Below are 23,461 nucleotides of genomic sequence, written 5' to 3' on the forward strand. Positions count from 1 at the left end.
GTTTGTATTGAGTTCTTGATATAGCTCCCATATAAATCTATCTCCCGATTTAGCTAATTCAACCTCTAGAGGGCGCAATTCCCATGCGATTTCAATGAAATCTCGCAGCCCATCAATCGATCGTAAATGGACCACCTTGTCGCAAGTAGTTTGACTTCCGAATTCTGATTTTCTTATACAAGTTTCAGTTCGCATCTGGCAACAACGTGTACCATGTAAATAGCAACCCTCGCAAGTATTATTAGTACGCCAATTTAAAAAAAAAATACCTATTTATAACCAATGAGCAAGTTGGTAGGTAATTATTAATTTACCAAAATTCATAATAAAAAAATCCCATAACCTTTAATAAATGCAAATAGCCCATAACAATAAGGTTAACACTTGGCAACGAACACCAGCAAAGAGATGATGGATGGATGATGACGTCTATGTGTGGGCCAATTAAGCAAACAATCCTCCCCCGGAAATTTGACAACGCCACCACTGTGCTAAGGTGAGTGTGCGAGTGGTGATATACCCAGCAAAGCAAAAAAAAACACACACACACACAAAACAAAACCGTGGCAGCGAGAGAAGTCGAGAAGACTGTAAAAACGTCTTGACTATTCCACATAAATCCCAAACACACAGCACAGAATAAAAAGAACAAGAGAATTCGCATCACACCCCAACACAAAGTCCGTCAAACAGTTGGTGGCTGGCTAACTACTACAGAGTCATACAGAATGCTCACACACGTTGTTTGCTGGGGCAAAACCACACAAGCGAACGAGCGAGCCTTCTTTTTCAATGAGACTTCATCATCAACACACTAAACCAACACCATCACATCAACACACCAACAGACAGACAGCTACTACTACTCTCAATACACACTGCGATGGCTGACGTCGTTATTTCTGACTGACTTATCCTCCTCTATACCGCAAACATACTCTCATCTACTACTAAGTACAAGCCTCAAGCATACACACACCCATACCACACACTCCCCCCGGTCAGAGGCAAAGGCATGACAAAACCCCAACACTGCAAACAGGGACAACTTAACTTTGTGAAATGGAATTGTGATATGTTTTCATTCGTTTGTTGATTGTTCAACGGAACGGTTGTGTCTGAGTCCAACGCTGACTAGGTGCAGACCCTCTGTGTGTAATTCAAAAAAAGTTTTGAAAATTTAAATATACCTATAAAAAACAAAGTATATTTTGCAATAAAGCAAAGTTATTATAAAACAAAGAAAGTGAAAAATATTTTCCATTGAAAATATTTAAGAAAAGAAAAGCAAAAATATTCAAATTTACAAAAGAAAAGTAACCCCATGATAAATGAGACAACGGATTCTTGAAAACAAACTTTAAAGAAAAGTGTTATAACAGTCTTTTGAATCAACAAAGTGGAAAATCAGCAACATTTTAACATTCTGAATTCGGAATTGTGTTGCATCTTTAAAACTTGCAAACATTTACTAGCAACTCCCCTTTTTAAAAAAGGAAGTTTAGATATTTTTTATAAAAATTCAACAAATCATCAGCATAGCAGCAATATGGATATTACCCTACCTTCATTACCCTCACCACCGGCCACACCGCCCTTGTGTGAAAACAAAAATATAAATGTAAGTAAAATAAATAAAAACCAAAAATAGTAATACAGCCTTTAAAACAAAAAAAACTAATAAATAATAAGAAAACTAAATTAAAAAATTAATAAAAATGAAAAAATTATAAAAAATAATTTAATAAGTTGCTATAAAAAATTAAACAAAAAAAACATATTATAATAAAACAAAAAAATAAAAAATTAAAAAATATAAAAAAATAAGAATTAAAAAAGTTATTAAATAAAATACACAAAAAAAAATTTATCTACAAAAAAATTTAAATTTTTAATTGAAAAACAAAACATTAAAAATGCAAAACTTACTTTTTCACTTTTACACATAAAAAAGACAAATAATTTCGGGCCGTAAAACCCCTTGAATTTCTTAGAATGTTCCTTAAAGTCTATGAAATCATCTATAAATAAGTTTTTTAAGTTAAGAGACGCTATTTCTTTAAAACCTTTCCCAAAAACTAGTGGCTAAAAATCCTACTTGTCAAATAATTGAATTTTTAAAAATTCTATAAAGTTACAAAAAAGAAACATTTTTTTTTTTAAATGGTTTTTAAAATTTGTTTTGATTTTAGTTGGGTAAGTGGCTTTTTCGAATATTACGTGCTAGAAAAAAACTGATGAATTAAAGTGGATTTTTCTTATCAGTTATTACGTTTGAATATTACATTTAACTAAATTATAGTAAAAGCAGAAACAAAAAATTTAATTTTCATTTGTCCGAGGTCAAGAAATTGTTGAAAAAACCGTAGAACACAAATCAGCAAAAGTTATAATATAAAACATTTCAAGTAACCATAAAGAAAACAAGAATTGATTTTCAAAATTGTTAAATTAGCATCGGCATACATGTAAAAAATATTATAATATAATTTTTTTACTAAGGAAAACACATAAAAAATTTATAAAATGTATATACAAATATATTAGAAGTATACCAAAAAATGTCTAAATATTTTTTAAAGTTAAAAAAAAACGATATGAAAAACATAATTTTCTTATTTTGCAGAAGTTACGTTAGGCAATGTTTTTTTTTAATTATTTAATCGGGTTATAAATCTCCAATATATATATAGGATAAAAAAAAAACATTTTTTTTAAACATACCTATACCTACTTATTTATGTTTTTTTTTCTTAAACGCCAATCCCCTTTCGTTTTTAATTCATTTTGCATATTGAGTTGAAAACAATACCCTATAAACAAATACAAAAAATTGTTTAAAACAAATAAATTTGTATACCTATACATATGCCTATTTTTCCCCCATAATAAAACAATCAGCAAAATATACTTAAAACTAATTTAAAAACAAAAAACACATATAGGTAAATTATTATATATATTAAAAAAATCCAAGAGACACGTTCCTAGATTTTTTCTACGACAAAAAAAAAAACACAAAATCAAGCACCTAATTATTTGTTATTGCTGCTATAACTCATGACGAATCACACAAAATTACAATGAAATGTCCATATACAATATGTTTAAATAATTTCATTATATGACACTATACTCGAAACGCTAGATTGTATATTATCAGCCAGGGATTTTTTCGTATTCGTTTTTGTTTTTCATTGGTATTTCACATGTATTTTTTCTACTCACAATGTTTGTTGTGTGGCATTACCTATAAATATTTTGCCCCATCTCTGTTGCTCTAACTGAAAGTTTGAAAACAAATGTTTCTTTTCTCTTTCTAACGCCCGGCAAGCATTTGATCACGCAGTAATCATTCGTCTATCAGCTGGTGTTCACGTGAACATCGAATGAACAACCATGAAGTGGATGAGTGATACAATAACAGCAGCAACAACAACACATGCACACGACACAACAGACTGACTGAGTGTATGCATACATAAATGTGTACATACATACCTACAAACGACCTAAACCGTTTGTATGTACATTGGACTCTGGGGGAAATGAAAACAACAAGAAAAAACAAAAAAAAAAAAAGATACAAAATGCAAACATGAGCAACAACAATGACCAAAGGAGTAAAGTAAAACAAGAAGAAGAGGCATTAGTATAAAATGGAAATAAAAAAACACCATGACTGGGGGTTTAGCCATCACGTTGAGTGAGCGTAACTGTGTGTGTGTGTCATATTTGTGAATTGGGGGTATGGTTCGTTGATTTGTTTTATTATTACGGATGTTAGCAAGACTAGGGATTTCAAATAGCATTGAGCAAAAATCCCCCACATTATGAGAGAATAAGTAAAGTACTTTGATATGTATGTACTATGTATTTCTTTTCTTATTAGATATTTGTTGTGTGTCTGTTTGTTTAGATGTTGATGGACATTTGACGTAGATAACTTGTTTTTGCCGTTGGCGTTTAGAAACGACCTCATCAGCTGCTGGGCGCCTGTTATTTTTAAAAAAGAGGGAGTGTTTTGTTGACTTGTTTTTGTTGTTGTTTTTAGACAGACATACTTTTTATTATACCTAACTAAATGCCTTTGCCAATTTGGCGCGCTCTTTTTTCATTTCTGTCTTGTTATAATCACAAACCAAGCCCGTTTTTTATTGTGCTTGAGATAAAATTCCTCTACGACTGTAGTATTATTATAACAGCACATACACACATAGTCCACTGTTTTTGTTGTTTATTGGTAATGGTGAATGGCTGACTGAATGGCTGTTGCTCTACAAAAGTTAAAAATAAACATACAAGTTTTAGCCGCAATGACGTATTAGACCTTTGAAACAGACCCACCACCACCATCATCATCATCATCATCACGGTATTAAAACGAAATCATGCATTCAACGCGTGCTAGACATTCTTGTGTAGGTTTGTATGAATGTGCGTCCATACGATTTCTTGTACATTGGGGTATTTCATTACATATTGTTTTGGATTTTCCGCTCTTTCACTTACTTATCAATGTTGTGTATCGGGGGTAACACAAACAGATAGAGAGAGAGAGAGCGAGAGCGAAATAAATTACTGTGAATTATTTTGAATAGCCAAAAATGAGAGCGCTTTTGTCCATCTACTGGAATTGCTGACAGCCTGGTGCTGCCTGCATTTGTACGTATTTATGCCGTTTGGGACATTTAGGTGTGATGATGCCTGCCTGTGCTAGATAGTGAGTGAGTGCCTGGCATTCGTTGTGAATGAATAAATAAATGATTAGAAGAATTATAGATAGAGGGTAGTAGGTTTAGTTGATACAAAATCCGGTAAACCGGTTTTTTTTGTATTATTTAAAGCACATATTGAAGATATGGACTTTGAAGTCGGATATGTAGTTCATTTAGACATTTATTGAGTATTTGCCCACATATGGTTACTTTTACTAAGCTAAATTGTATCATTTTAAATGCACTTTTTCGGTTTGCTATTGTGAATGGTCAGTTTACAATATTCACAAAAGCCATTACCACAACCAATTATTAGCGAAGACACGCCGAATTCTATTGAAAATTATACAAAGTTTAAAGTGTTTAAAAAAAATTAAGACATTAAGACAAAAAAAAAAACCTATAAAACTTTTAGCCAAGCTTAAAGAAAATTAAAACAAAATTCCATTAATGGTTACAATAATTAAAATTAAATTAAAAATATTTGCAAAAAGATTTTGCCTTAATCATATTTAACTAATTTGTTTGTTTTTCTTTTTATCTTTTCAGAATTCCCTGTCAGTTTCCAACTCCTTGGATGACAAACTTCTAAAAGCTAAACTTCAGCTGCAATTGGATCAACAGCAGCAACAACCACAACAGATTACCAAATCTCTGGTAATGGGAAGCAGTAGTGGCATTATAACTCCTCAGCCTTCGGATACAGAAGATGATGCCGAGTGCAGCAGCAGCAGCAGCAGCAGTAAACCTCCGGCGACAAAAAAGCAAAAATTTGATATAAACTCTACCGCCAACACAACCACACCTCTCATATTGGCCCCACAACAAATGCAAAATCCCCACCAAAGGGCAAGTGTTATAATGCATGTCAATAGTTCGGGTATATGTTCGGCCATTGATGAGAGTTCCTGTTCCTCCATTGTTTCCACCATATCGCAGACACCCTCCACAGTATCAAATGCAGCGGCATGCTCCTCTGCCTCCAACTCCTCCGCCTCCTCCTCCTCTTCAAGTATATCACTAACCGATGATGATTGTTCGGTTACCAATGTATGGCGTAGTATTAAATACAAAATGAATCGCAAGCGTACCGCCACCGAAACCACCAGTGAGCTTATGTCCGATTCCGAATCAACACAAGATACCAGGAGTATTGCAAGTGAAATGGATGTTGCACCAGCGATGGTGGAAGCAAAACCCATTAAAGTATTAGAACCCCAAATGGAAAATCTTGAACAGCAGGTTACCAACAATAGCAGCAGTCTATGTGCGCAGCCAGCATTCCGTTTTACTTTACCAAATTCCAATGATGCTGTTCCAGCAGTTAAGGAAATGCCTGCTACCATGCAGTATCAAATAATAGCTCCCCAAACCAATTATATAGTCTCGGAAACAAATAATGCCCCTGCCGCCACTTCATTAATGCCACCACAATTTGTGCTACTCAATCCAAATGTTATACTGCAAACTCTAACACCCAATAGCAGTCAAGTCGCCGGCACTACCCGCCCTGTAAATAGCAATAACACTCCACTAACCACAACAAACTCTTCGCCAGCTCTTACATGCGCCAATTCGTCAACGGCGGCTATTGCTACAGCAGAGCGTAAACGCATTTACGAATGCAATCATCCAGATTGTGGTAAAAACTATTTCAAATCCAGCCACTTAAAAGCCCATCAAAGAGTACACACCGGCGAACGACCCTTCATCTGTAAATGGGAAAATTGCGATAAACGTTTCTCACGCTCCGATGAGTTATCGCGTCACAAACGCACTCACACGGGGGAGAAGAAGTTCGTGTGTCATTTTTGTGACAAAAAGTTTATGCGCAGCGATCATCTTTCCAAGCATGTTAAGCGACATGCATCCAAAAGGCAACAGGAGGTTGGCGTTCGAGCCTTAAACGCCTGCAGTGTTTTGCCTATAACTAATAGCACCGCCGTCTTAGACACCCCATTGGGGGGCCAACCAATTGTTAAACATTTAAGACCTATTGCACCAGCGACCGCTTGCAGCACTACCACCAACATGCCATCCATGCCATCACAGGCATTGAATAACTCCACCACCACCACCACCAGCACAGTACAAATCACTCCCACAACGGCAGCATTGCAGGTGCAAATCTGCAATGCCAGCGATTTACTGAACTTGCAGCAACAAATGGTACATTTTTCACCCATGGTACCGGCAGCACTGCAGCAGCAGCAGTAAATTCATGCATTCATTCATAGCAAAATAAAATCTCATTTGATTATAAATTAGCAACAGCAAAAAACAAAAAAGAACTGGAAAAAGGGTATTTTAAACTTAAAAATTAACTGAAATGGGAAAAATTATTGAAAGAGAAAATTTAGAAAAAAACTAACTTTTTAAAAAATTTCATTCCAAAAAAATGTATAAAAAACGAAAGAAGATATTCAGAAAAAATTTTAACTTAAAACGTCTTTGTATAACATTTGAAAAATACGAGCTTCAAATATCAGCCATTTGGCTCCTTTTCTTAAAAAAAAAAAATTCCAGCATTTTTTTTTTAACTTTAATAATTTTTCCTTAAAACCCTATATTGTAGAAAGTATTTTCACTCCACCTTTCGGCTTTTGTAATCAGTCAATTTTTTTCTAAGCTTTGAGAAAAAAGTTTTTTAAGAAATCCTTTTTGTATTTAGCCTATATATAAATATCTACTATAATATATAGAATTGTACTACATTATATAACAAAAATATAAACTGTGATATTTAAGTTTTTTGTTTTTGAATTTTCGCTCTTAAGGCTCTTAAAGTTATCCTAAGCAAAGCAAGCAAATAATGTATAATCTTTGTTATTAAAGCAAATAATGTAAAATATTTAATTTATTATACATACATATATATATTATTATCTATAAACTATAATACAAAAAATACCAATGTATATCTATACACAGACTACACTTTTTCACCTGTATACTGTTACTTATGATTAAAAAACAAAAAAACAAAGAAACATCTTTAAAGAAATTTTATGAAAAAAGTAATTTTGAAAGAAAATATGATATGGAAAAAAGGATTTTTATCCATTGCAAAAAAGAAGAAAACAAAAACATTCAAATTAAACTCAATCATAAAATATATATTTTCCAATCTATTCTAAACCATAAAATTTGCTGTGTGTTTTCATTTAAATGCCAATGGCTGGGTACGGGATAAGGGGTAGGTTTTTCTTTTTTTTTTTCAATCAACCAAGACGCAGTGGATGTCCCCTATATATGCAGTGCATTGCGTTCGCGAGGATAGTTAAGGATACACGAGTCTTAATACTCTGACGCCATCCGGCCTATTGACTCCATCGAACACAGATGCTTCATCAAGTACTCCTAGCGCCTCATTTTACACTCCACAAGCTACACCCAAACTACCAACTACGACTCCTAAACCACTAAAAGTTGCCCCCGAATAAGAAAGCGATTTTTGCAGCGAAATTCGCTGCTGAAACTTCCACTGATGACATGTTATTTTATATAAAATCAAAGATTGACATTGATGTCGAATTGAGTGTTTACAAATTTAAGTACCATGAAAGGCGTAGCAAAGCTTCTTTCCGAATCATTGTTCCAGAAGACATTTTTGAAGTCGTTGCAAAACCTGATTTTTGGCCCGCGAAGGTATTTATCCGAGAATATATCTTTAAGGATACGCCTCGATCTGATGTTGTTTACCTTGGTTTATGTCTGGTATTGTGTCTCCACCTAAGTGCCGGTATCTGTTAGACGCGAAAGCCGGGCAATCACAAAGGAAATGCTCCAACTTCTCATCATCTTCCCCGCATGCCCTACACATGCTATCACTTGCCGCACCGATTTTACATAAGTGAGCTCCTAGTCCGATGTGTCCCGTTATGATACCAATTCAGTAATAGCCTTGTCTTCTGACGATCTGAATCCCCCCATAGGATTTTCGCCGTCCTACCGACCGTTTCGCTGTTCCACAATGTTGCATGCGCATTCGTCGCCCACTCCCTTAATACGGACTGCGTCGACCCGAAAGACTTCGGGTTAACCAAGTTTATTGACGGCAGTCCTCTCGCCTTCACCGCCAAATCGTCTGCCCTTGCATTTCCTCTTACCCCGTTACGGCCTGGCACCCAAACGATGCGGATTTTCCTATCCTCTTACACTGCAAGACTGTTCGTGACCTTACTGTCCTGCTTGTTATTGCCCTTATGGCAATTTTACTGTCGGTAAAGATGTTCACACTCGACGTCCTCGCGTTAGCTACAACACCACTTCACGCATTCCATGATCGCCGGATGTCCGCCAGCAGGACCGTTTTATGGTCTGGCAGTCTCAGTCGCTGGGTTCTCAATGTAAACCGCCTGGCCTACTCTGTCCTCTAGCTTTGATCCATCCGTGTAACATGATCTTCCAGATGGCAATACTAGGGTTCCGTCAATCCAAGACTGTGCCAATGGCAGCAGTGCCTCACACTCGACTTCAAAGTTCATCTCAGGTATCCGATCGGAAACCCCATCCCTTCCTTCCAGGTTTGCTAAAGTCGTCTCGATTATACCGCGATGGTATGAGCTGCTCCCATCCTCTATCCATTCTCCCATGGCCCTAAGTCTCATATCCGCAGTGGCTGCCTCCCACTTAATCTGTATGTCAATGGGTGGGATATCTAGAATAGTTCCTTATGTTGCACTTTTTCTCCATAGCAGTCCACCCAACTGCAGAGGCGTAAGTAAGTATTGGTCTAATCACGCTCCTGTAGAGCCAGTGGGCTATCCTCGTATTTATAAGACAACACCTCATGCAAAATTTCATCCAAATTGCGTCCTCTAGTGGCTCGAGAAGTCAAGATTCCAGATTTGTTTATTTGGCAGCTATATCCGGTTATGAACCGATTTTAATCATACTTAGAACAGTAGTTGGAAATCATAACAGAAAATTCAAAATTTCAGCCAAATCGGATAATTGCGCCATCTAGTGGCACAAGAAGTCAAGATCCAAGATCGGTTAATATGGCAGCTATATCAAAACATGGATCGGTATGGCCCATTTACAAACCCAACCGACCTACACTAACAAGAAGTATTTGTGCAAAATTTCAAGCGGCTAGCTTTACTCCTTTACTCCTGGGGTGCTTTCGACAGACAGACGGACTGACATGGCTAAATCGACTTAAAATGCCATGCCGATCAAGAATATACACACTTTATGGGATCTTAAACGAATTTTTCGACTTCGTCCCTCCAGTCTAACCTGAAACGCTGGTCTGCAAATTATTTGTGGAATTTATGGATAATAAGTTGAGTTTTTTGTTGTAGCCACATCTGAAGTGGAGGTGTCGATGCTGGACAAGCTCCATATGTGACCAATCTTGTTCCATAGGACCGATAGCCGGGAACGTTACGGTCATTGGTTATTTATAGGCGCCAACAACTCGCCTTGTCGTCTCGAGTATCATAGGCACTTTGTATTTAACCATGAGCCGGCTCCTCACTGAGACCTCTGATTGTTCGCGATTGCAGTTGCAGATATTCCGTATGGAGCATTCCACTATCCGCAACCTATGGACTCAACCCGGTAGCTCCCAGCTAAGTTTTTCGTCTAGACGGCATAGAGATCGTATCATATGTGGACCATTGTGCAATCATGGTATCAGACCCCATGGCGGATCGATGGCCGCCTTCCCTTTATTACAACGGACCTCGTTTAGGGGACGTTTATGAAGCTATATTGATGAGGGAAGACCTAACCTAACCTAACATTGAGGAAAGGTTCTGAAAGCGACTGAATGCGCTCTACTAATAGGAGGAAGATGGGGTCTTAAGGAAGTGAATCGGTCAGTTCTCATCTATGAATTTCTGGGCAGTTGTGACAACCGGAAAACGATCGAGAGGTACCGGTTACCGCGACAGAGACGATCACATGCTCGATCTTTTGCCGATCTATGCCGCCAGTCGTAATAAAACGGACATCTTCTATTCTGATAGGAACTGACGATGCAAAGTTGAGTATATAGCAAAATTCGATATTGATTTTTTTGGAATTAGAGAGTTATATTGGTTTCTGGACGTGTAGTGTCTTTTAGCAGGGGGTTTTCGCGATCCTAAAGGCACTGGAATCGGTGTTGTTGCAGGAACGGCTGCCCTATCCGGCTGTCACGGTTTACGTAAACAGTCAGGCGACGTCGGGCCATGTAAGGTTAAAATTGGTTAGGAGATGCAGGCAAATAGCTTCTTTGAGCCATGGGAAGGGCTTTCAGACCGACGACCTAGCCCCATGAATGGATCGCCAATGAGCGACCCTCTTTCTACTGTTTCAGGAGGTAGTAGGTCAAACGCTTTCTGCAAATACCGCACGAAATGGGCGTAGGCTGACGCCATCGGTTGCAGAATAGTTATGGCTCTGTGGCAGAGTATTTTGCGGAACGTATGTTACTTATCCTGGCACTGAAGAAATATAATTTCGGACTGTTGGTAGGATTCCCGACAGGTTATTGCCATGTAAGGTCTTTGACGTGGCACTGGGCACAGGATGGAACGGTCTGTGGTGGCAGGGAGCAATTGGAGACCTAGAAAACCTATGTCCCTACCTTGATTTCCCTCAGTCACTTAGTCCTCTCTTCATTTTGAACTGCTGGATAAGCCTGTTGACGACTACACTTATTTCCGGAATATGGTGAAGAACGGGCCATATTTGGATAAAGCTGGCATACATACCAACCTACCGATTAACAGTCTTGTATCCATAAAAGGTCCATTATTTCCCGTTGTGTTGTGTTCGATCCCCTTGCCTCGTCGCAAATGTGCCATATCATACCATGTTGTTGTTGTAGTAGTTTTTTGTGTTCTATCTTTCGTCTGCTTGATTCTGTTGAGAATCCAGACTCTGCGACTAAGATGGGGTGCGTACAGAGGGATCTGGCTGGGTAGTTACACAGGTGACGTATGTCACAATCGAGACTTACATCCTGCACGTCGGCATCAATCCTTGCCCTGTAGGAGTTGAGGCGGCTGCATCTGCCGGATTCTAATTGAGCCAGCCAACTGAGGAGACAACCCATCGCAGTTGGAAAAACGGCATTCTAACAGATCTGAAAAGTATTCCACTGCCTGTCGTATGGCTGACGAGACCACACTGGCGTTGCGTAACTTACCATAGACCGGCCAATTGCTTTGTACGTGGTCAATAAGGTTTCCTTGTCAGCACCCCAAGTGCTGCCGGCAAGTGACTTGAGGACCTTGTTTCTACTTTTGACCTTATCGCAAATTGCTGTGGCATGTGGAGGATTGTGTAAGAGCTGTCAAAAGTGACACCAAGTATTAAGGGTCACTTGATGGTCGGAATCGTCACTTCATCGACTATCACATTCAGCCCATTATTCACCTCATGCGTGTATGTAGTGAACAATGTGGCTGAAGATTTGGTTGTAGATATCTTGAGATATCGGTAAGTTCGTTGAGGTAGACAATTAACTTATCACAGATGACAACAATGAGTGGAGGACCTGATATCATGATTGTAAAATCGTTCGCATATGATACGATCTCTACGCCGTCTGAAGGGGGTGGAATTGAGGATAGGTAGAGGTTAAACAGTGCCGGAGATATCACCCCGCCTTGGGAAACTGCTTTTTGTATGCCCACCACCGAAGGATGGGGGTTTATTCATTTTGTCATTCCGTTTGCAACACATCGAAATATCCATTTCCGACCCTATAAAGTATATATATTCTTGATCAGCGTAAAAATCTAAGACGATCTAGCCATGTCCGTCCGTCTGTCTGTTGAAATCGCGTTATAGTCTTTAAAAATAGATATATTGAGCTGAAACTTTGCACAGATTCTGTTTTTGTCCATAAGCAGGTTAAGTTCGAAGATGGGCTATATCGGACTATATCTTGATATAGCTCCCATGTAGACCGATCCGCCGGTTTAGGGTCTTAGGTCCATAAAAGACACATTTATTATCCGACTTTGCTGAAATTTGGGACAGTGACTTGTGTTAGTACCTATGACATCATTCTTTAATTTGGCTCAGATCGGTTCAGATTTGGATATAGCTGTGATATAGACCGATTCGCCGATTTAGGGTCCTAGGCCCATAAAAGGAGCATTTATTGTCCGATGTCGTCGAAATTTTGGATAGTGAGATTTATTAGCACCTTTCACATCCTTATTCAATTTGGCACAGCTCGGTCCAGATTTAAATATAGCTGCCATATAGACTGATCTCTCGATTTAAGGTTTTGGGCATATAAAAGGCGCATTTCTAGTTCGATGTCACCAAAATTTGGGACAGTGAGTTAAGTAAAGCCCCTCGACATATTTCTGCAATATTGCACAGATCGGTCCTAATGTGGATATAGCTGCCATATAGACCGATCTCTAGATTTAAGGTTTTGAGCCCAACAAAAAGGCGCATTTATTGTCCGATGTCGCCGAAATTTGGGACAGTGAGTTGTGTTAGGACCTTTGATATCCTTCTTCAATTTGGCCCAGATCGGTTCAGATTTGAATATAGCCGCCATATAGACCGATATCTCGATTTAAGGTTTTGAGTCAGTGAGTAAAATTAAGACCCTCGACATATTTCTGTAATTTGGCCTAGATCGATCAAGATTTACACATAGCTGCCATATAGACCGATCTCTCGATTTAAGGTTTTGAGCCCAACAAAAAGGCGCATTTATTGTCCGATTTCGCCGAAATTTGGGACAGTGAGTTGTGTTAGACTCTTTGACATTTTTCTGCAACTTCGGCGCAAAATCGGTCCATAATTGGATATAGCTGCCATATAGACGATATCTCGATTTAAAGTCTTGGCCCCATAAAAGGCGCATTTATAATCCAATTTCAATGAAATTTCACACAGTGACTTATGTTAGGTATATGGTTCAGATAGGTTTATTTTTAGATATAGCTCCCAAAAAGATCAGTATTTTGTTATACACAATTGAACAATGACGTGTTTCACTATAGAGAGTTTAGACGTCTTATGCCTAAATACACACAATGACGTGTTTCACTATACAGTGTTTAGACGTCTTATGCACAAATTTCACAAACGATCGATAATCACAGAGATAATTCGCGACTCAGCGTTTCAGGCCTGGAAGTTGGAAGGACGTGTTGGCTATGTCCTCAAATAGTTTGGCATGGCTGATCGTGACGAATGCTTTTGGGTAGTTCCAGACCGTCCTACCACATGGCATGGGCTGATTGAAACCATGCAATTTTCCACTACCTGGCTATGACTCCCAAATTGCTTCACCTTTGCTATTGTAAGGAGCGGAAGAATGTTCTTGGGGTATTCGAGACAAAATTCCCTTTTTTAATATATGGACCAATCTGTATTAACGGAAAATATTTGAGAACTCTAGAAGAACTCTATAAACCGACGATGATAACCGTTATTCGAATAGTACAACATTTACGCTGGCTAGAACGAATTATGTTCGTGGCAGAAAGGCATTTAAATCAAAGTGCTTGAGTGGTATGCACAAACAGGCTAGGCCAAAACAATAATGGAAAGATCGAGTGATCGAGGTGTAAGAAATTAAAACTAAAACCATACTGGCATAGTATATACTGTCGTAAGATAACTCACACTTTTTTTGTTTGTTTCTCTTTCGGGGCGAGCTCAATGATCGGATTTTTTTTTCAAAAATAATAATCAGAGCAATAAAATATTTAAAAGTTTCACTTACCAATTATGTTTTTTTCTTGATTCATTTGAAATTTCTTTTCTTGTATAATTTAAAGCTTTGATTTGATTTTTGCTTGATTCTGTTCTTAGTTTTTAAGATTTCTTGATTGTTTGCTTAATTTAGTGAATGAAATCATGGCATATGGGTATGCGATTGATTGATAAAATGATTGCCATAACTGCGAATGGATATATAATTTAGAAAAATAATAATCCATTAGTTATTGGATGCTTTTCTATTACCTGCTTTAGTATGGGTCTCAATAATTGATTCTTGCGGCATGTGAAATTGATTTATTAAACACAATTTTCGATTATCTTGAAATTATTCATAAAAAACCTTGCTTATCCTATGATGCTATGAAGGCCAAAATCTCTGAACTTTGTTGTATGATGTGACAGTTTGATTTTATGTTTAGTTTTCTAAAGTTTCTTTCTTTTATTTATTAAATGGTGACAACTGTGATACTCAATGAAGATAAGATTGACTTTAGCTGCAAATAAAAATAAATTAAATTAAATTAAATTAAATATATTATAAGCAATAAAAATTTAAAGCAACTTACCGAGTTGAAACTTGATTTTTGCTTAATAGATTTATTTTTATTATAACACAGTTTCTGTAGAGTCTTTAATTATTTGCAAAAACTAAATTTTAAGTTACGAAACAAGGACTGACTGACTGACTCTGATTTTTTGTTGATGTTTTTCATATCAAAGACATTATTTTTGCTTATTTATTTAGAGATTCGATGTCTCAAGTTGCTTGGAAAGTTATGGAATCTGATCATGCATAAATGGGAAAAAGCTGTGAATGAAAATAAAAGAAAAAAATGTAAATTATAATAAGCAAAGTAAAAAAATTGACTAAAAAAAATTTAAAAAAATATATTGGGTTGCCCAAAAAGTAATTGCGGATTTTTTAAAAGAAAGTAAATGCATTTTTAATAAAACTTAGAATGAACTTTAATCAAATATACTTTATTTACACTCTTTTTCTAAAGCAAGCTAAAAGTAACAGCTGATAACTGACAGAAGAAAGAATGCAATTACAGAGTCACAAGCTGTGAAAAAAATTTGTCAACGCCGACTGTATGAAAAATCTGCAATTACTTTTTGGGCAACCCAATATATTAAAAAAATTAAAAAAAAAAACAAAATATTAATTTATAGTAAAAAATAATAAATATTAATAAAATAAATATAATAATAAAAAATTAAAAAACAACAAATTATCAAAATAAGGAAATAAAAAATATATAAAAATATAAATAATAAAATTAAAAATAAAAAATTAATAAGAAACATATAAAAATATATAAAAAAAAAAAACTCAAAAAATACAAAATATTAATTTAATGTAAAAAAATAAAATATTTATAAATGAAATATAATATAAAAAATTAAAAAATAAATAAAAAACCAATTATCAAAATAAGGAAATTACAAGTAAAAAGGCGTTAAGTTCGGCCGGGCCGAACTGTGGATACCCACCACCTCGGGTATATATAAGTAAACCACCTTTCGTCAAAATCCGGTGAAAAATGCATACCTTATGCCCCATAGCAGCTATATCGAAACATGTTCCGATTTGGACCAAATACTAACAAGTCAAGTCATTGTTCAATTGTGTATGAAAAAAAAATATTGGTCGAAAAGCCTAACATAAGTCTCGGTGTCAATCGGATTATAAATGCGCCTTTTATGAGACTAAGACTTTAAATCAAGATATCGGTCTATATGGCAGCTATATCCAATTATGGACCGATCTGGGGCATATTGCAGAAGTATGTCGAGGGGTCTAACACAACTCACTGTCCCAAATTTCGGCGACATCGGACAATAAATGCGCCAAAACCTTAAATCGAGAGATCGGTCTATATGGCAGCTATATGCAAATTTTGATCGATCTAGGCCAAATTGCAGAAATATGTCGAGGGGACTTAACACAACTCACTGTCCCAAATTTCGGCGACATCGGACAATAAATGCGCCTTTTATGGGCGCAAGACCTTAATCGAGAGATCGGTCTATATGGCATCTATATCCAAATCTGGACCGATCTGGGGCATATTGCAGAAGTATGTCGAGGGGTCTAACACAACTCACTGTCCCAAATTTCGGCGACATCTGACAATAAATGCGCCTTTTATGGAACCAAAATCTTAAATCGAGAGATCTGGACCGATCTGCGCCAAAACCTTAAATCGAGAGATCGGTCTATATGGTAGATATATGCAAATTTGGTCGATCTAGGCCAAATGGCAGAAATATATCGAGGAGCTTAACTTAACCCACTGTTCCAAATTTCGGCGACATCGGACAAAAAATGCGACTTTTTATGAACCCAAAACCTTAAATCGAGTTATCGGTCTATATGGCAGCTATATCCAAATCTGGACCGACCTGTGCCATATTGCAGAAGTATGTAGAGGGGCTTAACTTAACTCACTGTTCCAAATTTCGGCGACATCGGACAATAATTGCGCCTTTTATGGGCGCAAGACCTTAAATCGAGAAATCGGTCTATATGGCAGCTATATCCAAATCTGGACCGATCTGGGGCATATTGCAGAAGTATGTCGAGGGGTCTAACACAACTCACTGTCGCAAATTTCGGCGACATCGGACAATAAATGCGCCTTTTATGGGCCCAAAATCTTAAATCGAGAGATCTGGACCGATCTGCGCAAAATTGAAGAAGGATGTCGACGGGCCTAACACAGCTCACTGTCCCTAATTTCAGCAAAATTGGATAATAAATGTGGCTTTTAGGGTCCTAAGACCCTACAGATCGGTCTATATGGGGGCTATATCAAGATATAGTTCGATATAGCCCATCTTCGAACTTAACTTTCTTATGAACAAAAAAAAAAATATGTGCAAAGTTTCAGCTCAATATCTGGACAGACGGTGATCAACGCTGATCAAGAATATATATACTTTATGGGGTCGGAAATGGATATTTCGATGTGTTGCAAACGGAATAACAATGGGTATAAAAATATGTAAACAAAGGATAACAGAAAATAATTACTATGCTATTGGAGCTATATTAAGGGCGCAATTCTTATCCGATTAAGCAAAAATTTTGCGTTTCGTATTTAGTCATGACTTCAAGGGCTTTTCCTTTGACCTTCAACAACAAATATGGTGTGCATCGGTCTATAGCCTGATACAGCTCCCCTATAAACCAATCTCCCTATTTTACTTCTTGAGCCTCTAAGGGGCGCAATTCTTATTCGATTTGGCTGAAATTTTATACAATGACTTCTACTACGGTTTGATTCGGACCAAAATGTTGGAAACCATAGTGGAAGTCATTGTGTAAAATTTCAGCCAATTTCAATAAGATTTGCGCCCTTCAGCGGCTCAAGAAGTAAAATAGGCAGATCGGTTATTATGAGAGCTGTATCAACCTATAGACCGATTGAGACCATATTTGACACATAAGTTGAAGGTAATGTGAGAAGCTCTTGTAAAAAATATCAGCCAATCGGATAGTAATTACGCCCTCTAGAGTTTATGTGGCGGTTTATGTGGCAGCTATATTAGGTTATGAACCGATTTCAGCCATACTTGGAACTGTTTCTGGGAATCATAACACACCTCATGCAAAATTTCAGCCAAATCGGATAAGAATTGCGCCCTCTAGAGGCTCTAGCAGTCAAGACCCTAGATCGGTTTATATGACAGCTATATCGGGTTATGGACCGATTTTAACCATACTTAGCACAGTTCTTGGAAATCATAACAAAACACCTCGTGCAAAATTTCAGCTTAATCGGACAGGAACTGCGCCCTCTAGTGGCTCAAGACACAAGATCGGTTTATATGAACGACGAACGGACTCGGCTAGATCGACTTAAAATGTCATGACGATCAAGAAGATGTATACTTTATGGGTTCTTAGTATAGTATACCCCCATCCTATGGCCGAGGGTATAAAAATATATCAACTAATAAAATGAACACTTAATAATAATTATAATAGCTAAAAAATACATAAAAAATTAAAAACAAAATTAAAATGGAAAAAAGTAAAAGAAAACAAACAAAACTCAATAAAACAAATAAAAACATGAATAAAAAATAAGAGGTAAAAATATTGCAGTATGTACAAATATAAAAAATTTTAACAAGATGTATATGACCAAAAACCATTTGAGCAAAAACCATACTTTTGCCCTGTCTCCTTACCTACTATAAATTTTGCTCCGACAATTATTGCTTGCGGAATGGGTTTGCGTTTATTTAACATGATGTACGGCGCATATGACTTAAAGCTAGTTGGAAAAATATCAAATAAAGCTAGACTAAGTCTGCGGAGCACTGCTATTTTACATGCCAAAGAGAGCAGTGAATTCGCAAACAGGCTTAACAGCATTCGGTGAACATGCCTGGCGCACAGACATTTCCCAGGTGTCTAATAAATGGGACAATGAATGGAGTTTGGGTAATTTAGCAATGCGTGCAATCAAGGCATTTTGCACCGCATTGAGAAATGGCGTTGCTGAATAATCCTGTTCAATTAAGGAGCATTCTGGTGAAGACCAAGGATAGTCCTCTACGAAAAGAAAACGAAACACAGTTACATTGAGCATTGTATACACTTTTTAATATTACCTGGTATATTAATGCTAACTGGTGGCACCCAGGGAAGCTTTTCATCATCCAGACGGCATATCAGTCTTATGGATTTGACATTATTTTGCGCCGAAGAATCTAAACTAACTTTGAATTTCTGATCTAAGCGTGCCACCTCGCCTTGCAACACATGTGGTATATCCAGATCGCCTGTGCTGGGTTTTTCTGCTGGTTTGGCCATCTTGGCCGGAGGCGCACAGATATCAGTGCCAAATAGTAGCTCCAGACTGGGCCTAAAAGTGCGATATAACGTATGATTGGCCAAGGGACTTTGAAGTGTTGCACTTATCACCTCCATTAAGGGATTCGAAGATTTCTATACATTAATTGATTAAATTAATACAAAAACAACATTAAATTGTAAAAAAAATGTTTTCCAATACTTACTCCAAATGTTTGTCCGGAGTAGGAGTTTATGCCCATATTCTCTAAAACCTTTTCACATTTCAGTAGAGTTTCCAATGGAACTCTCTGTGAAGGATTGGTTAGAATTTCCAAAAGTTTGTTCATTTTTCTATAGCCTTCAGCATTATTGCCATCATTGCTTAGTTTGTCCACCATCCTTTTAAGTGGTTCAATGTATTTCGTTAGTTGTTTATATTTTTCACGGTACAGTTGATCTTCTTGGGGATTAAAAGGACTGTTCTGTGCCACCTGACCTGGGGTGTTAAGAGGTGCGCTAGGCGATTGACGCATTTGTTGTCTTTGATTTGGATTTTGCATTAGTCCCGACATTTGGGGACTAGAGGTGGGCACCAATGCTGGACTGGGAATCATTTGGGGATTAGGCAATGCTCCCTGGGGTCCAACAGCTTGATTGGGTTGTTGCTGCATTTGTTGTTGTTGGTTATTGACAACTTGCTGCTGCAATTGTTGCTGTTGCTGCACATTCAGATTGCCGGCTGGAGAAGCAACGGTACTTGGCGAAGGGCTTTGACGGAATTGTTGCTGACCCACTACACCACGATTTACATTGAAGATCTGTTGTCCCTGGCCCAGGGCAATGTTGGGATTTTTTTGCATGCCGGGAGCCATATTTAACATTTGATTGAGATTTCCTGCAAAAAAAACACAATTTTTAAAGATTGAACTTTGAAATCGTAGTTATCCTTATTACCTTGCGGTCCAGGAGCATTAGCCATTCCCCCTGGTCCCTGATTTTGAGGTGCATTGCCAGGACCAATATTGCCCATATGCATAGGCCCTCCACTGCCGCCTACTCCTGCTTGATTCTGTTGCATATTTGGTGGCATGTTTTGCATACCTTGATTTGGTCCTGTATGGCCCGCTACATTCATGGGTCCTCCTGGGCCGGCCTGATTCATGCGAGCGTTTATCATTTGATTCAATTGTGGATGTTGCATGCTCATTTGCATTTGATTGGGACCTCCGGGACCAACATTTGGTCCCATGGAACCAATAGCTCCCGGTCCACCCATTTGATTCATTTGTCCAGGCATTCCCTGTGGACCACCAGGACCAACACCCACACCACCTGAGCCCACCACAGGTCCTCCCATTTGGGCACTGTTTACCATTTGCTGATTTGGACCTCCTGCCGGCCCTCCCATGGCATTCATTTGCACTCCCATGGGGCCAGCCATCATTTGCTGTTGGCCGGGACCTATATTGCCTTGTTGTTGTCCCGGCCCCACAGCTCCCATGGCCATTTGTGGACGAATGACTTGCATCGGTTGCATTCCGGGTCGCTGTTGGTTAAGGGTTTGTAATAAATTGGACGCCGGTACTGGTCCCCCGGGGCCGCCACCTTGCTGAGCATTTGGTCCACCGGGCATGGACATCATTTGTGGATTTCGATTACCCTGACTGGCCAAATTCTGCAAGGCATTTAGCGGGTCTTGCATCATGTTTTGCTGTGGTATTTCGACATTTGGTGGAGGAGCCTGCTGAGGTCTTCCTGAAAATGTAAAACATAGTTATTACAACAAAGACTAACTCCCGCAGACACCCAATTACTTGACATGTCTTTGAAATGCATGAATAGTTTTGCCACCAAGCCCAGATACTCATCCTTGGACTTGGATTTCTTAAATATGTGGTTTTCCATGACACCAGCATTTTTGGACCCATCCTGGTTAGTATTCTGTAGCATTTCATTGCTGAAATAGAAAGACAGAAAAACTTTCCTGTAAAGGCTGTTAGTGGTGTCGCTTATTTAGGAATACTCACATTTTTGCTATGACATTTTGACGAAATTTTTGTGACTGCCAATCCTCAGCCATGTTGCAACAAATGCTCAAACCAATTTGTATGTAATTAACTTCTTTTTTTGTGCAGCAACTGCGTTTTCTTACAAAATGTTTATCCCCAAGATAATTTACATCAAATAATTCCAGCTGGCAAAGTCGATCGGCTTTTTGTATTAAAAAATCGAATAGTAGAAAATCGAACAATCGATTAAAAAACTTAATAATCGATTTTTGGAGCTTGCCGCCGTATTTGTTTTTGGGTTTCCGGTTCTGCTTAAATAACAAAGGCAAAACTTAGACTGAAACTGAGATTTAGCTATATTTTGACAGATAGAATGATAATTCGAAAATTTCACTCGATTAAAGTCAGTTTCATGCGTGGAAATTTCAATAACATCGGTTGTAACATCAATGTAGAAAACATGCATGAACAAAGAAGGGCCCAATAAACAAGGTAGTAGTTATAAGATCAGCTGATTACGATTGTGCTGTTTTTGAAGGAAATCGAGATGTAAAATGGCTGTTAACTGAATACACAACTTTAAGACGATACAGTTTGATCACCAAATATTTAGTTTTTCATCCTTGCGCACTCTGGCTTTTTGTTGTTTGTGTTGTTGCAATGTATTGTGATTCTTTCTATTGTATGCTGGGTTCCATTTATGAACTCTGCGACTAAGTTGGTGTGTGTCTAGAAGGATTTGGTTCCAAATTGAGTAGCATTGGCTTGGCAAATTGTAACCTGGGACACAGATCGCAAAACTATGACATCAATCCTAGCTTTGTAGGAGTTGACGGGCCTGCATGTGCCGGAACTCAACTGAGCCAGAGGGAGGCTTATTTCTTGAGGTGCAATGTGTGGTGGTTGATTTCCAAGGCCTGTATTCAGTAGCTGGTCACCGCTTCTCCTACCGTGTACTTCAGGCTCTTATTCATGTAGATACTTCCTGATATCTATGGGCGCTGGATACCTATCCACAAGTTCTTCTCTGATCGTCCAATGGAGGGTGTGGAAGAGAGGAAATATCGATGTTAAACCGTGCCATGTAAAAATTTTCCCCAAGGAGGTTTTACACTTTGACACGCCGTTCTGACTCGGCTATAAAAAGATGACCCCTTATCATTAATCTCAAGCTTGAATCGGACAACACTCATTGATATGTGAGAATTTGCCCCTGTTTCCTAATGGAATATTCATGGGCAAATTTGCAATTTACATGATACATTATGATGCGTGTTCATAAAAGTGTATACGTCACATGTATCAGTCGCTGCCAAAAAAAAAAATAAATAAATAAAAACATTTGATTTTTTGATGATTGGCGTTTATCGGTTACCGTTTAAGCGCAGTATGCAACTTTGGCGTAATTTTCGTCACACTTAGCTGGCATTAGTTTTTTGTGGAACAAGATTTCTGTTCAGTAACTGGAGGGTAGGGCATGGATTCTAGCCTGGATGTCGTAAATAGACTTTGTTCCAAAAAGTGCGAATGCCACGTAAAAGCGGAGACCAATATCTTGATTTTGATGTATCACACTTAGCTGGAATCAGCTAATGGAGAGATCACTCTGCCCATTTATCAGACATCGGGAACTATAAGAGTGCTTATAGACAGGTAAGAATTCTGTGTCATATACTAGACTCCCGGTACATTTATTTTCTGCAGCATGTTCCGTCAGGGCTCAGGGTCTTCGACGACTTGGTGTTGTAGATGACATTTATAACTTCATCTACGGCAAATTTATTGGTTATTCATCTGATCGGAGACGGCGAATGGCTCTCCTCTTTGTTTTGTCGGGATGCTCAATAAATCGACGGTTGAAATGTTCTTGAAATTTTTCGTGTTGCCCTAGTGGGAATTGTTTGCAGAGTTGCATTTTTCAGCGCAACGCTGAAAAACAAAGCTCAACGCGCTCATTCTGTTTTGGCCTTTAGGATAGAATGCCACAAATTTTGACATTCCTTAAAGGCTTCTAGTACCAAGTGATTATGGCTCGACAATAGACCACTGAAGACAAACCTGCTCCTATCCCCTATCCATTCTCCCACTGCCTTAATTCCCATAGTCGCTGTGGCTGCCTAATAGTTGACGTGTATATATATGGACCGGATATTTAAAATAGTCTCAAATGCCCTAGAAGGCGTGGTGCTCATCGCCCCGCCTATGCCAAGACAACATGAAATCCAAAT

General features: G+C 37.9%; 3 protein-coding genes across 3 annotated transcripts in view; 1 reads left to right on the forward strand and 2 right to left on the reverse strand.

The window, feature by feature from the left end:
* The window catches only part of LOC106082288 (zinc finger protein ush), a 570,300-nt gene extending 551,594 nt beyond the window's left edge, over window positions 1-18,706 (reverse strand). Inside the window, exons 1-4 of the mRNA XM_059366043.1 lie at window positions 18,619-18,706; window positions 14,981-15,222; window positions 14,658-14,908; window positions 14,416-14,593 (exon numbers count right to left, since the gene is read on the reverse strand). The gene's annotated coding sequence lies outside the window, so the exon portion shown is untranslated. The remainder of the gene's footprint in view (window positions 1-14,415; window positions 14,594-14,657; window positions 14,909-14,980; window positions 15,223-18,618) is intronic.
* Window positions 1,074-7,704, forward strand: LOC106082312 (Krueppel-like factor 11). Its single transcript, XM_013244751.2, has 2 exons — window positions 1,074-1,621; window positions 5,268-7,704. Exons 1-2 carry the CDS (start codon window positions 1,550-1,552, stop codon window positions 6,933-6,935), a joined length of 1,740 nt encoding a protein of 579 aa, XP_013100205.2. The 5' UTR covers window positions 1,074-1,549; the 3' UTR covers window positions 6,936-7,704.
* Window positions 18,639-21,467, reverse strand: LOC106082306 (mediator of RNA polymerase II transcription subunit 15). Its single transcript, XM_013244743.2, has 6 exons — window positions 21,252-21,467; window positions 21,039-21,181; window positions 20,179-20,979; window positions 19,449-20,119; window positions 19,041-19,377; window positions 18,639-18,981 (listed from the first exon to the last, which is right to left on the reverse strand). Exons 1-6 carry the CDS (start codon window positions 21,302-21,304, stop codon window positions 18,755-18,757), a joined length of 2,232 nt encoding a protein of 743 aa, XP_013100197.1. The 5' UTR covers window positions 21,305-21,467; the 3' UTR covers window positions 18,639-18,754.
* Window positions 21,468-23,461: the final 1,994 nt, after the last annotated feature.

The sequence above is a fragment of the Stomoxys calcitrans genome, chromosome 3, assembly GCF_963082655.1.
Source record: "Stomoxys calcitrans chromosome 3, idStoCalc2.1, whole genome shotgun sequence".
NCBI lineage: Eukaryota > Metazoa > Arthropoda > Insecta > Diptera > Muscidae > Stomoxys > Stomoxys calcitrans.

What these genes read in the sequence shown, in the direction of transcription:
- LOC106082312 (XM_013244751.2), top strand. Translation starts at nt 1,550, where the DNA reads ATGGATATTACCCTACCTTCATTACCCTCACCACCGGCCACACCGCCC. An exon ending in GTGAAAACAAAAATATAAAT is followed by an intron (nt 1,622 to 5,267) that starts GTAAGTAAAATA and finishes TTATCTTTTCAG; the next exon opens with AATTCCCTGTCAGTTTCCAA.
- LOC106082306 (XM_013244743.2), bottom strand. Translation starts at nt 21,304, where the DNA reads ATGGCTGAGGATTGGCAGTCACAAAAATTTCGTCAAAATGTCATAGCA. An exon ending in TAATGCTCCTGGACCGCAAG is followed by an intron (nt 20,120 to 20,178) that starts GTAATAAGGATA and finishes TTTTTTTTGCAG; the next exon opens with GAAATCTCAATCAAATGTTA. An exon ending in AGTTAGCATTAATATACCAG is followed by an intron (nt 18,982 to 19,040) that starts GTAATATTAAAA and finishes TTCTTTTCGTAG; the next exon opens with AGGACTATCCTTGGTCTTCA.